The sequence below is a fragment of the Vicugna pacos genome, chromosome 4, assembly GCF_048564905.1.
Source record: "Vicugna pacos chromosome 4, VicPac4, whole genome shotgun sequence".
Classification (NCBI taxonomy): domain Eukaryota; kingdom Metazoa; phylum Chordata; class Mammalia; order Artiodactyla; family Camelidae; genus Vicugna; species Vicugna pacos.
In genome coordinates this window covers 24,255,712-24,271,099 of record NC_132990.1, presented here as the reverse complement: position 1 = coordinate 24,271,099, position 15,388 = coordinate 24,255,712, and the positions used below count along the sequence as shown (strand labels likewise).

Here is a 15,388-nt window from a genome sequence, read left to right as displayed (position 1 = left end):
CACAACTCCCTCCTCAGATTTAGTTAATTTGCTAGAGCAAGCAGCCTGCATAATGCAGGAAAGCAGTTTATTTACTAGATTATAGATTTTCTTGTTTGTTTTTATAAAAGGATGTAATTCAGAACAGCCAGATGGAAGAAGAGTGTGGGGCAAGGTACGTGAGAAGAGTCTCTGAGCTTCCATGCTTTCTGTCTGGGTGTGCCATCCTCCCTGGATATCCAGGTGTTTCTCACACCAGAAGCTCCCAGAACCCTTTCCTTTTGGGTTTACATAGAAGCCTCATTATGTAGGCATGACTGATTAACTCATTGACCATTGGAGATTGATTTAACCTCTAGCTTCTCTTTCCTCCCTGGAGGTTTGGGGAGTGAAATTGAAAGTTCCAACCTTCAGATCACATGGTTGGTTCCCCTGGCAACCAGCCCCCCCCATCCTTAGGTTATTTAGGGGCTTTCCAAAAATCAACTCATTAACATAAAGCTCAGATGTGTTTGAAAGGAGTTTTGTTATGAATAACAAGATACCTGTTTCACCTTTATCTCTCTGAAGCCATTTGGGGAACTGGGAATAAAACTAAATATAACAAATATTTTGACAAAAGATGCCCTTATGACTCTTATACAGGAAATTAAAAGAGGTTTAGGAACTGTGTACTGGGAACCATGGATGAAGACTAAAAATATATTTATTATTATAAATCACAATATTAGCATATGCCAAATCAATATTTAAAGATAGATCTATCCTATAAATAGTTTTTGGATAACTGACTGTACATAAGAGGAAATAATGTAACTAAATCCCTGCCATGTTGCTTCTATCAAGCAAATTCCAGACTGATCAAAAAGCCATAAAAGAGAAAAAGCACTGGAAGGAAAAGGGAATTAAGTGTTTTATAATCTTGGAGTAAGGAGAGTGTGACATAAAATCTAGAAGTCCCAGAGCAAATTATTGATGACTTTGATCACTTAAAAGTTTTTTTTGTTTTTAAGAATATAGTCAAAAGCAAATGACAAGTTGGCAATCATGACTTGCAATGTATATGACAAAGTGGTTGATTCCATATTTTATAAAGGAATGTAGTAAGTTACTAAGGAAAATATGGACAGTGTAATATAAAAGTGGGCATCTGATATAAGAAGACAGTTCACAGAAAAATAAATACAGGTGGCTAATAAGCATATGAAAAGATACTTAATCTTATTTACAGTTAAAGACATACACATTGAAATCAGTTGATAATGCTTACCACTAGAAAGGTATTGAGAAATAGGCACTTATACCACTCATGGTAGTTAACACTGGTAAGCCTTTTTGGAGAGCACTTTGGTAACAATTATCTGAAAACAGTTGTACAAACCCTTTTACCCATCAAATCTATTTCTAGGAGTTTATTGAGTAGAGATACTTGAATGTGCATGCAAAGATATGCAACTACACATGTAGGGATGTATATTATATATTGTCACTAATAGCAAAAGATGCAAATAACCCATAAATCTAAGTACTAGGGAACTGATTAGATTAATGAATGATACAGTGGAAAAATTAATTAAGCAATGGAGTACGAGCAGCTAAAAAAATGTGATATAGAAAGATGTCAGAGACATACTATGAATGGAAAAATAATTTATATAGTAGTATATATACTTTGGTCCTGTTTGAATTTAAAATGATATATATTTTATGGAAGTAATTTTTTATTATATAAAATACAATTTTGCGTATTATATAATAAGATTTCTATAATTATAAAACAAACTATGACTACACCTTGCCTATAATGATTGGGTTACCCTCTATTTCTCTCAATTGCTTGATTTTTTTAACCAAAAGGATAATATAGATAAACTCAAAAAATTTAATAGAATATTGAAATATTTAATAATTAAAAGTAACTCCATAATGTGTTTTCACAATTGGTGCTTTATAAATACAATTTTTTTAGATAAACTTTGGTTGGTGCCCATTGGTAATAATATATTCCATTTTGACTCTTTTACTTATTTATTTTTTAATAACTAAAATTTAGTGTTTCTTTTTCAATGGATATGAAACTTGCATTGGTCTGGGAGTCTATGCTTTGATGATATCCAGAAATCTTCATCTGGGTCTCTTTGCCAGTTGGTCCTCATAGTGTTTCCTAATACATTAACAGTGTGCATGCGTATTTACCATGGAAAAGCTTTTGTTTGTTGGCTTGTCTATTTGGAGTTTTTAAAAAGCTGATTAAATTTTTGAGTAGATAATAGGTGCACATGATACAAGATTTAAAAGATACAAAAGGTCATACAGTGAAAAATGAAATCTCTTTCTTCCTAGCCTTTGGGCCCCAAGATTCTCTTCCCAGGGCCAGCCATAGTTACTACTTTCTTGTGATTTAGTGTAGAGATTCTCTCTGTATTTATAAATATGTGCGCACACACACATATTTTATGCAAATGGTAGCATATGTTCTCTTTCTTTTTTTCCCACCTAATATTAACTTGTTTAGTATGACAACATTAAAAAGCATGTTACTAATGGTATACTGATGCAAAAAACTTGAATTCTGGTTTTGTTTGGTTTTGTATCACAACTCAGAGGGCTTTCATTTATACATTGGACCATTTATTTTATAGTATAATGTATCTTTTCTACCTCCTCTTTTGTTTTTAACTCAACAATATAGCTTAGGGATCTTTCCATATTAGTATATGAAGAAGAGCTTCCTCCTTCTATTTAAAGTCTGTGTGGATGAATCCTAATTTGAGTCTTCTGTTGATAGCATGTACTATAATTTATTCAACTATTTAACTCCTATTTTAGATACTTAGTATTGTCTATGTGCTGGGGCTAGGTTGATGAGGACAAAGATAAAAGACCACATTTCTTCCCTTCATGGAGTTTAAATTCAATGAAATAGATATTAATAGAAGACCCATTGAAATAAAAGTAGAATCATAACTGATAAGTGCTAAGAAGACTCTAACAGAGGGAACTGATATAGTCAGGGAGTAAAAGATAGCTTTTCCAAAGAAGTGATAATTTAAACAGACATCTAAAGAAAGAATTATTAGTTTTACATATTTTAAGGATAAATTTTGTCCTGTAGTATCTATTCTCCCATTTCTTCTGTTTCTGTAAGCACTTTTTCACTAGTGCCTCAATCTCACCAGTTTTTAGGTATGCTTAAGTTTCTCATATATTAAAAAAAATCAAAATTCTAGAATTTATCCCAGGGATGCAAGGATTTTTCTATATATGCAAATGAATCAGTGTGATGCACTGCATTAATAAATAGAAGAGTAAAAACCATATGAACATCTCAATAAATGCAGAAAAAGATTTTGAAAATTCAACACCTATTTATGATAAAAACTCTCTAGACTCAATAAGAAAAAAATAAACAACCCAATCCAAAAATGGGCAGAAGACCTAAACAAGCAATTCTCCAAGGAAGACATACAAATGATCAAAAAGCACATGAAAAAATGCTCAATATCACTAATTATCAGAGAAATGCAAATCAAAACTACAATGAGGTATCACCTCACACCAGTCAGAATGGCCGTCATTCAAAAATCCACAAATGACAAATGCTGGAGAGGCTGTGGAGAAAGGGGAACCCTCCTACACTGCTGGTGGGAATGCAGTTTGGTGCAGCTACTGTGGAAAACAGTGTGGAGATTCCTCAAAAGACTAGGAATAGACTTACCATATGACCCAGGAATCCCACTCCTGGGCTTGTACCCAGAAGGAAATCTACTTCAGGATGACACCTGCACCCTAATGTTCATAGCAGCACTATTTACAATAGCCAAAACATGGAAACAGCCTAAATGTCCATCAACAGGTGACTGGATAAAGAAGATGTGGTATATTTAAACAATGGAATTCTACTCAGCCATAAAAACCGACAACATAATGCCATTTGCAGCAACATGGATGCTCCTGGAGAATGCCATTCTAAGTGAAGTAAGCCAGAAAGAGAAAGAAAAATACCATATGAGATCGCTCATATGTGGAATCTAAAAAACAAAAACAAACAAACAAACAAAAACAAAGCATAAATACAGGACAGAAATAGACTCATGGACAGAGAATACAGACTTGTGGTTACCAGGGGGGTGGAGGGTGGGAAGGGATAGACTGGGATTTCAAAATTGTAGAATAGATAAACAAGATTACACTGTATAGCACAGGGAAATATACACAAAATGTTATGATAAATCACAGAGAAAAAAATGTGACAATGAGTGTGTATATGTCCATGAATGACTGAAAAATTGTGCTGAGCACTGGAATTTGACACAACATTGTAAAATGATTATAAATCAATAAAAAATGTTAAAAAAAAAAAGAAGTACCCTTAGGAAGACAGCTTGGGTCTTGGAGCACTGATTGACTTAGCGGGAAAGCAGTAACGTTACATTGCCTGACCATGTGGCCATAGGAATCTATGCCACTTTTCTGAGGAGACAGTCACCCAAAAGCAAAACATTTTTAAGAAGACAACTTCTGGGGCCACTGAAGGAGAGAGTACCTGATTCACCCTGGATCCTGTCTCAGCACTTCCTGCACCTCTGTTAACAACACAGCGCAATACGTGCTGCTCATTAAAGACCTCTAGTCAGCAAGGAAAGTTTAAATGTTAATAATAGGGGAACTGGGTATGCAATATACATAAAAATTCTCTGCACTATCATCCCAGTTTTTCTTTAAATCTAAAATTTTTACAATAAAAACTTTAAAGTACAATTAAAATAAAAAGTGCTTAAGGGGTTTAAAAAAAAACTCTCTAGAATGTGAGTATTGAGGGAACATACTTTAACATAGTACAGGCCGTATATGACAAACCCACAGCTAACATCATACTCACTGGTGAAAAGCTGAAAGCATTCCATCTAAGATCAGGAACAAGACAAGGATGTCCACTTTTGCCATTTTTATTTAACATAGTTTTGGAAGTCCTAGCCACAGCAGCCAGAGAAGAAAAAGAAATAAAAGGAATCCACATTGGAAAAGAAGCAAAACTGTCACTGTTTGTGGGTAACATGATACTATACATAGGAAATGCTGAAAACACTACCAGTAAACTACTAGTCATCAGTGAATGAATAAATTTGCAGGATACAAAATTAATATACAGGAATCTGTTGCATTTGTATACACTAACAACAAAATATCAGAAAGAGAAATTAAGGAAACAATCCAATTTACTGTTGCATCAAAAAGAATAAAATACCTAGAAATAAACCTTCTATGGAGGCAAAAGACCTGTGTTCTGAAAACTGTAAGATGCTAATGAAAGAAATTGAAGATCATACAAACAGATGGAAAGATATACTGTGTTCTTGGATTGGAAAAATCAATACTGTTAAAATGACCATACTATCCAAGGCAATATACAGATTCAGTGCAATCCCTATCAAATTACCAATGACATTTTTCACAGAGCTGGAACAGAATATGTTAAGATTTGTATGAGAACACAAAAGACCTCAAATAGCCAAATCTTGAAAAAGAATCACTCTCCCTGACTTCAGACTGTACTACAAATCTACAGTAATCAAAACAGTATGGTACTGGCACAAAAATAGGCACATAGATCAATGGAACAGGATAGAAAGCCCAGAAATAAATGCACACACTTATGATCAATTAATCTATGACAAAAGAGGCAAGAATATACAATAGAGAAGAGACTCTTCAACAAATGGTGCTGGGAAAACTGGACAGCTCCATGTAAAAGAATGAAATTAGAACATTCTGTAACACCAAATACAAAAATAGACTCAAAATAGGTTAAAGACTTAAATATGACTGAATACTATAAAACTCCTTGAGGAAAACAAAGGCAGAACACTGACATAAATCACAGCAATTTTTTTTTTTTGGATTTGTCTCCTAGAGTAATGGAAATAAAAGAAAAACTAAATGAGACCTAATTAAACTTACCAGCTTTTGCACAGCAAAGGAAACCATAAACAAAATGAAAAGACAGCCTATGAAATGGGAGAAAATATTTGCAAACAATGCTACCAGCAGAGGCTTAATTTCCAAAATAGACAAAACAGCTTATACAGCTCAATATCAAAAAACAAACAACCCAGTCAAAAACTGGGCAGAAAATGGCACAAATGAACTTATTTGTTATTTGAAAACAGAACTTATTTGAAAACAGGAACAGACTCATGGACATAGAAGACAAACTTACGATTATCGAGGAGAAGGGTGTTAGGAAGGGATAAATCTGGGGTTTGGGATTTGCAGATACTACTATATATAACTACTATATATAAAATAGGTAAATAATAAGGCCCTACTGTTTAGCACAGAGAACTATATTCAATATCTTATAATAACCTATAATGATAAAGAATATGAAAATGAATATATATGTATAATTAAATCAATATTCTGTACAGAAGAAACTAACACGATGTTATAAATCAACTATACTTCAATTACAAAAAATAAGCAGAAGAACTAAATCGACATTTCTCCAAAGAAGACATACAGTTGGCCAATAGGCACATGAAAAGATGCTTAATATCACTAATTATTAGAAAAATGCAAATCAAAACTACAGTGAGGTACCACCTCACACCAGTCAGGATAGCTGTTATCAAAAAGTCTACAGCAAATAAACGCTGGAGAAGGTGTGCAGAAAAGAGAAACCTCCTACACTGTTGGGAATGTAAATTGATATAGCCACTATGGAGAACAATATGGAGGTTCCTTAAAAAACTAAAAATAGAGTTACTATATGATACAGCAGTCTCATTCCTGGGCATATATCTGGAAAAGATGAAAACACTAATTCAAAAAGATACATACACTCCAGTGTTCACAGGAGCACTATTTGCAATAGCCAAGACATGGAAGCAACTTAAATGTCCAATTGACAGATGAATGGATAAAGAAGATGTGGTATATATATATAATGGAATATTACTCAGCCATTAAAAAGAATGAAATAATGCCATTTGCTGCAACAAATGGATGGACCTAGAGATTATCATACTAAGTGAAATAAGTCAAAGAGAGAAAGGCAAATATTATACAGTATCACTTATATGTGGAACCTAAAAATGATACAGATGAACTTATTTACAAAACAGAAATAGATTCACAAGCATAGAAAGCAAATTTATGGTTACTACAGGGGAGAGAAGGTAGAGATAAATTGGGAATTTGGGATTAACAGGTACCCACTACTATATACAAAGTAAACAACAAAGACCTACTGTACAGCACAGGGAACTGTATTCAATATCTTATAATAACCTATAATGGAAAAGAATCTGAAAAAGCTATGTATATATGCCTATATAGCTGAGTCACTTTGCTATACACCTGAGACATTTAAATCAACTGTACTTCAGTAAGAAAAGAAAAAAACTCTTCTCCAACGTCACTCTTCTTTTCAGCTACTCTCCTTTATCTCCTCTTCCCTTCTTACCAAGAAAGTGTTGTCTAAATTTCCTGTTTGCATTTACTTCTCTCTTACTCAATTAAAACAAAAAAATTCAGGCTTACTCTTCCTTCATCCTGTTCCAGTCTGGGTTATAACAGATTTTATCAAGGTCACCAGTGACTTCCATGTCCAGTGGAAACTTGTTAGCCTCCATTTTGCTTGAGTATTCTGTGACATTGGACATAACTGACAACTCTATCCTTGAAATGTTCTGTTATCTTGGCTTTCCTGACACTGTCCCCTTCTGTATTTCTTTTTTTCAGTCTTTTTCTTTTCTAAGTGTTAATTCTGGAGTTCTTACACTCTGTCCTAGGCTCTTTTCTCTTCCCATCAAACACTCAAGGCAGGGTTAACATATCTCTAGATGATTCCCAAACTTGTACTTGACCTCTCTTCTGAGCTTTACACCATCATGTCCAGTTGCCTCCCATATTTTTTTTACTTATGTGTTCTTTGTTAAGTCACGTATATTTACTTAGGTTGTGTTATTTGCCAGGCATTGTGTTGGTGCTGGGAGTGTCTTAAAGGTATTTCTAATGCAGTATGATCAAAACATAATTTATGATTCGTAATCCCTGCCAAAAACAAGCAAACAAGTAAATACACAAACAGAAACAGCCAAAATAAGACCTTTTCTACTTCCATCATTCTCTGGGCAAAATGAAATCTGCCTGGTTCTTCTAGTCTGAAACCTTGGGATTGGTCTTAACTCTTCCTTTTATCTGAGCAGTTCCCAAATCTCATCCAGTCCTATCCAGCCAGTGCAGTTCAATTCAATCCAGTCTAATCCAATTAATGTAATATAACCCAGTGCAGCATTACCAAGGTCTGGCCATTCCACCGCCTAAGTATACACCCCCCAATGCCCTCCAGTTCATATACCCCACAACTCTTTTTCACTGTTAAGACTCTAATCTAAGCTGCTGTCATCTCTTGAGTAGACTGCTGCAGTTCCTTTTAATTTGTCACACTACATTCACTTTTAACTACCTTTGCCACATGACTCCATGCGTGGTCTTTTAAAGTTTTCCTTAATTCCTCTGTGTCTCAGTTTCCTTATCTGTAAAATTGGAATAATGATGGCCCTTCCCTCATAGGGTTGTTATGAAGATAAGAAGAATTACTATGTGTTAAAATATCGAGAATGGTGACAGGCACTAAGACCTCAGTAAATTCTTATTGAGACCTTTTACAGTGTTGCATTAAGCCAAGTAAAACATATGATTAAGACAAAAAGAGGTTTATTAATAATGGATTTGAATGGAGTAATTATTAGCTCATTTCATACTTAATTGTGGTATATGTGTTCACACAAAAAATCTACAGCCCCTATAATGCATGACCTTATCATGTGTAATTTTTTCTTCTTAATTAAAAGGCTAAGAAACACCAGGCCTTTCTAGTAGAGACGTGTGAAAATAACGTGAAAGAATTGGAATCGATCGTGGACAGCTTTACTGTGTCGAGCCAGTGGACATCAGGTTAGTTGAAGGTATAAAATGACAGATGCATCTGTCAATGTTCCAAAGTCACTACATTTTGGGAATTCTGCAGATGCCTCTTTTAGTCCCTCATCTCAACATGTTTTGATTTGATGACATGATAAGAGCAGTTCTCACAGCAGTCAGTTGGCCTAGCTGGCTGAGAAAGGGTGACGGAATGTGGACCTGCTGTTGTCCTCCCAGAACTTGATTTACAAGTGTTGGGGTCTGTATGATTGGACAGACAAGGGCTCACTTGCTGTGTTCTGAATCCAACTGAGAAAAAAGTCCTTACAGTATACCTGCAAGGGGAACAGATGTTTCCATCAAACTGAGCCAAATTCTGAGGCAACCTTCAGCAACTTAAAGGTCATGCATTCAAAAGGTTATGTAGGACACGGGCTGTAACAGTGCATAATCCACACTGTTGCTTTCTAGGCTGGTTTTTCTCCTTCGTTTCCTGCTGTAGAATACGAACTCCCCAGATAAGAGTGCTTAGCTTAGGTAAAATGTTTTGGTTTTAATATTAGTCCACTTAATATGATAAAGAACTATAAAGATTGTATACTAGGTAGGCATATTTTGGAAACTAGCAAAAGCATTAGTAGGTTAGTGAATGCTGTCCATTCCATGATTTCTATTTCCTTAATTTTTTGTGTTTATGCCATTATGTGTGATATAGTAGCTTTGACTTAAATAGTTTTACATTTCTACCTCAGTTTCCTTTTGCCATACTGTCTGCCTCGAATTATTTAATTACTTTCTGACTCAATTATATTCTTCAGAAAAGCATGTAAAATTCTTTACACTTTAAAATTGAGCTTCAGGGCTCTGGTTTTGTTTGTTTTTTAAAGGAATCAACAGATATTTGGCAAATGAGTCTTTAGGAAACACTTAAGTTCAGGAAAGTTTATTGTCCTCAAAAAAACAGAAGGATATGATCAAGGCCTATTTTCACCTTAAGGATCTGCAGATTTCTACTGGTGAACCATTAGAAATTTACTGTGATATGCTCTTATCTATTTTTCAGTTCTGCTTTTATCCTTCATATATTTTAGCAGCAATTTTTTAAAACTAATGTTTAACTTTCTTTGTCTTTATTTAAACTTTTCCCCAAAGCATTGTTTTACGGTTTGATACTGTGGAAAAATCGAGGTGTATAAAAGTGATATAAAAATAGAGATACCTGCTCTTCGATTGTATTTGCTAAAGCTTTGGAGAATAAATTTTTCTTTTGCAGTGGTACTGTTTTATTATTGAGATGTATCATTGTTTAATGGTTTTAGGATTTTAAAAATTGTTAAGTTGTTATCATAGCATATCTTAATGCTTCAATATTATTTTACATATTTCTTCAGAGTTGAATTAGAAAAGCTAAGAATAATGAGGTCATGTCTCCTTTGAGATTTAAAATTGATAACAAAGCAACTCAAAAGCTATTATTAATTAAAGCTGTAGAAAAAGAATTGTCTTCCAATAAAGTTTTTCTTATTATTCTTATCTTTCATGAACAATTCTTTTTTCACTTTCTGATTTTCCACATTTATGCCCATCATATACGTTACAGAGAAAGCATTCCTGGGAAAGGGATTGCGTACAGAATTAGGGATTTTTGTACTGTTATAGTGGTCTTTTTTCCATATTGTGCTGGTTATTCACTCTTTTACCTGCTCTAGCACCGTTTTCCTCTGGTCTCTGTTTTGCCTTGTAGGAGCTGATGTCTATGGACTGTATTATCTGGACTCCTGTGCCCTCTGGCTTCTAGTTGGTTTTGGAAAGTCGGTGCACTAGCAGGAGGTTAAGAGGGTGCAGGAAGAAAGGAAAGAAGAGAAAGTCAGGGTGCTTATTTCCCCTGCTCCTTCTGCTCCTGTGCATGCCTGGCAGTAGTTTCATCTCTCAAGCAGGTCCACTTCCACAGCCGTGGCTTATATTGGACTATGGTGACAGCGTTAGCTCTTGACTCTGTAGGCTTAGCCATGGTATTGATTTTCCAGTCTTGCTGATTCTTGGTGCCTCATCATATCTTCTTGGTTCTCTTAATCTGTTCACATTTCTGTAAATTTCCTCATTAAATTCTCTTCCAGTGAACTCTTCTAAGTGTGCCATCTCTTTTCCTGCTAATACCCTGACTGATTTACATACCTACTTCAAACTTAATTTTGTTCTTGCTCTTGGCTTCCATGAAATTGCCCATATAACTATAATGGACTCCCTTTCTGCTCATACTAGCTCAGGTTGGGTTTTTGTAACTTAACCAAGAGGGATATAAATAATAAAATTTATTGCTGAACAATTTATGGAAGATCCTGAACAATTAAGATTGCCTATTGCATTATACCTGGCTTCAGCTACACAATAGTGACCAATTTATTCCTCTCAAATGAGGTAATTAAAAAATTTATCCCAGGGTAATTCAAGGATGTATTTGTGTGTGTGTGCCTATGTGCATGTGTATGATGTATTTTTATAAACATATATATATATCCATAGTGAATATCTATATATCTATATCTATAGATGTATATATTTATCTATCTTCCAGAAAATGTCTATTTCAAATAGAGACCAATTCTTACTATGTGAGGATAGTGCAGCCTTAGAATTTGCTACAAAATTACTTTAGTTATTTAAGCCCTTGGAAAGGGCTTTCCAAAGAACTCCTCTGTTTTGCAGTTATGGCAGGTAGTCATGGTGCTTTACTGCCTTTTATTACCTCTTCATGCCTTTCAGTTCAGTGTATACTCTGGGCCTAATTCCCATTTCAAGAAAAGCAAACCATGGTAGAAATTTAGAGGGATGATTACAAAATTGTTTTTTTTTACTTGTTTTTTAAAATGGTATGAATGGAAAACTGTTTTTTTGAACAAATTTTAGTCCAGAGTTGACAATAGTTGTAAGGTGTTCTGTTTCCTGTCTTCAGATTTTGTGGTCTTCTTCATGAAGAAATCTTTTGAAGCAAGACTAACTCATCAGTTTATCTTCATGTAGCAGATAGGGAGAAGTTTCAGTCCATCTAAGACATTCAGGAATTAATTTACTTAGAGGATTTAACTTGATCTTTCACCAGAAATCAGTCTGTGACAGTTTGCACTTTGTTTCCTAATGTCTTCCATGCCTCCTCCCCGTCTTCTGCTTCTACCTTGCTCCTCTTCAGTCTCTTTCTCTGTAACTACCAGCATGATCATCTGAAATCCTAAATTAGAGCATGTCATTCCTTTGCTCCAAACCTTACTGGGCTCTATATTCCATAAGGGTAGAAACTGAAGTGCTAGCAATGGCTTGCAAGACCCTGCATCGTCTGCCCCTATTTTTTATGACCCGTTTGTCCTACTGCTATCCCTGTCCCTCCAGTGTTTGGGCCTCTCTTGCTTCCTGCTATTTCTTGAACATACCAAACATGATCTTATTGGCCATCACTTCTACCTGGAGAGTTCCTTACCTAGATATATCGACATAGATCTCTTTCTTATCTTCCTTGAATCCATGCTCAAATCTCACCTTCTCTGTGAAGCTTATCTGCTCACTACCCATCCTCATACCTCTTGCCCAACTACTGCTCTCCCTTTTCCACTCTACATTTTTCTCCCATGGCACTTATTGCTGTCCAGCATTTTAACAGACCGTGTAGTGTGTTTATTTTTATCTCTGTGTTGTCAAGATTCTCCAGAGAAACAGAATCAATAAGAGAAATACACACACACACACACACACACACACACACACACACACACACACACGATCTGTTATAGGAATTGGCTCATGTGATTATGGAGGATAAGAAATCTCATAATCCATCATCTGTAAGCTGAAGAACCAGGAAAGCTGGCGGTATAATTTAGTCTGAGTCCAAAGGGCTGAGAACCTGGGGTCCATGGTAAAAGTTCTGTAGTCCAAAGGCCCAAGTCTAAGGACAGGAGAAGGTGGAAGTCCTAGCTTAAGGAAAAAGAGAATTTTCTCTTGTGCCTTTTTGTTCTATTGGGGTGGGAGGAGGAGAGGCCTTGGAGTTGGGGGTGGGTGGGTAAGGGAGGGCAGTGCATGGGTTATTGCCCACCCGTATTGGTGAGGGCAGATGTTTACTCAGTCTACTGATACAAATGCTCATCAATTCCAGAAACACTCTCACAGACATGTCTAGAAATACTGTTCTGCCATCCATCTGTTCATCCTTTAACCCAGTTAAGTAGACACATAAAATTAACTCTCACAATATCCAAGCTCTGTGAGGGCAAGGATCTTTGTCTCTTTTACTTAGCTGAAGGATTGTAAGCAGGTAGAATGATACTTGGCACAAAGCAGACACTCAAATATTTATTGAATATGAATAAATAAAAGCATGAATGAATTAATTTTGAAATTCTGTTTTATATATTTAATTTTTTGAGGTTATAAAAGTACTTATGGAATCTCTTTCCAAATTATAGCAGCCCTTTGGGTAGTAATCCATAAGAAGTCACTGGAAAGATTGACTTTCCATCTTTCCTGGAAAGATGTACAATCCTTCATGGGTCATAGAAATGTTACCTTGATTGCCTACTGTTATTAAACAAGATAGCCTCTATTTACTTGATCAGGGACATTTATTTCCTATTTCTGAATTCTAGTTCCCCTGAAATTGGCGCACAATAGCCGCTCACATCTCATTTCTTTTCTGATGGAAATTCTTATAGTAGGGTGTGTATGGGGAAAATCCTTTCCCACTTTTAAACCCATGTAGTCTCTCTGCCTCAAGTGCTTTTTCTAACACAGTTTCACCTCTGCCTGAGGATGTTAGCAAACATATAGAATGTGACTTTTCCTTCATTAGGTTCATGAAAGAAACTTTTTCTTCCAACTCAATCTTGGATCCTCCTCAGGGTGTTTGACTTTTGTGTTGACTGTGACAGAACCCTCCAACCTTGTTTAACCTTTCCTTCCTTGAGGAGATCATTTGTAATAATACTCCAGAGGTATTCTTTTTCTTTCTACTGGAGAAGCTGAAGGACCCTAGGAAATAATAGCAACAGCATTCAGTGCCTTTAAGCATGGATGTATCACCCAGGAATTGGGCATCTCAGGTACTGCTCTTAGAAAATCAGAACAAATGGTACTTTTCATCTCCTCTTTCTTTACTTCCTTAGTAAAGGATTATTGCCTAGATCTATTATCTTCTTGAGAATTTTAATTGTCCTTGTGAACCACGTGGCTGGTACCTTTTTATCTAGAGTTTCATGGGTTACTGAGAAGCTGAGGATGCCTAGAAGGGCAGCATACTGGTTTCCTTTTGTCATCTGCCGCTGTCTTCTCTCTTGCTTCCTCACCTCCTAATTCACTGAGGTTTGCAAACCAAGCTTGTCTTACTTCATCAAGCTCATAGCTTTGGTTTGTGAAATACAAGGGAGTGACTTGACTAAGCAGGCTCAACATTTCTAATAGGATCATTAATTAATCACATGATTATGGAGGCTGAGAAATCCAAGATCTGCGTTTGGCAAGCTGGAGACCCTGGAGAGCCAGTCTGACTCTGAAGGCCTGAGAAACAGGAGAGCTGATGGTGTAAGTTCCAGTCTGAGTCTGAGTCCAAAGGCAAGGGAAGACCGATGTCCTCGCTTGAAGACTGTCAGGCAGAGAGAAAGAGTCCTTCCTTGCTCAGCCTTTTATTCTATTTGGGCCTTTAGTGGGTTGGATGAGGCCCATCCAGTTTCAGTGGGTGATCTGCTTTACTCAGTCTGCTGAGTCAAATACTACTCTAATCCAGAAACATCCTCATAGGCACACCCATAAATAATGTTTAAGTAAATATCTGGGCCCATAGCCCAGTCAAGTTTACACATAAAATTACCCATCACATCTTTTATTCTTACCCCCAGCCTCTCATAACCACCGTTCTACTTTCTGTTTCTATGAATTTGACTACTAAGGATACCTCACGTAAGGGAGGTGTGCGTTATCTTTTTGTGATTGGCTTATTTTACTTAATATAATATTCATAAGGTTCATCCATGTTATAGCATATGACAAGAATTCCTTTCTTTTTTAGGCTGAATAATATTCCGTTGTATGTATATATCACATTTTGTTTATCCATTCATCTGTTGATGGACCTTTGGGTTGCTTCCACTCTTGGCTATTGCAAATTGTGCTGCCTTGAACATGAATGTACAAATATCTCTTCTAGATCCTGCTTTCATTTCTTTTGGGTATATACCCCAAAGTGGGATTGTTTGTCCATTAATTTTTACCACAGAACTTGAGTGTACTAATAGGTTCCCTGTGGGATGACCTGCATTCTAGACGTACTGTTTCTTACCACCAATTTTCCTTGATAATCAAGACCAGTTGTCCTGGTATAGAAGAACCTTCTTTGCTCTTTGGTTTCCTGGAATGAAGAGCTCAGAAATGACTGGGTGACATTCTCAGCTTCCATTTTAATGGAACCATTGCTGTGTCCCATGGTGGAAACATTTCT

At 35.9% G+C, this 15,388-nt stretch overlaps 1 protein-coding gene across 8 annotated transcripts in view; it reads left to right on the top strand.

Moving 5' to 3' along the window:
* CCDC171 (coiled-coil domain containing 171) overlaps positions 1-15,388 on the top strand; it is a 273,454-nt gene that overhangs the window by 83,126 nt on the left and 174,940 nt on the right. For all 8 annotated transcript variants that reach the window (XR_012071926.1, XM_072959382.1, XM_072959385.1 and 5 more), the window contains one exon: positions 8,841-8,943. Coding sequence is in view for 7 of the 8 variants with exons in the window: in XM_072959382.1 (XP_072815483.1) it covers positions 8,841-8,943 (103 nt within the window). In the remaining variant the exon portion in view is untranslated. The remainder of the gene's footprint in view (positions 1-8,840; positions 8,944-15,388) is intronic.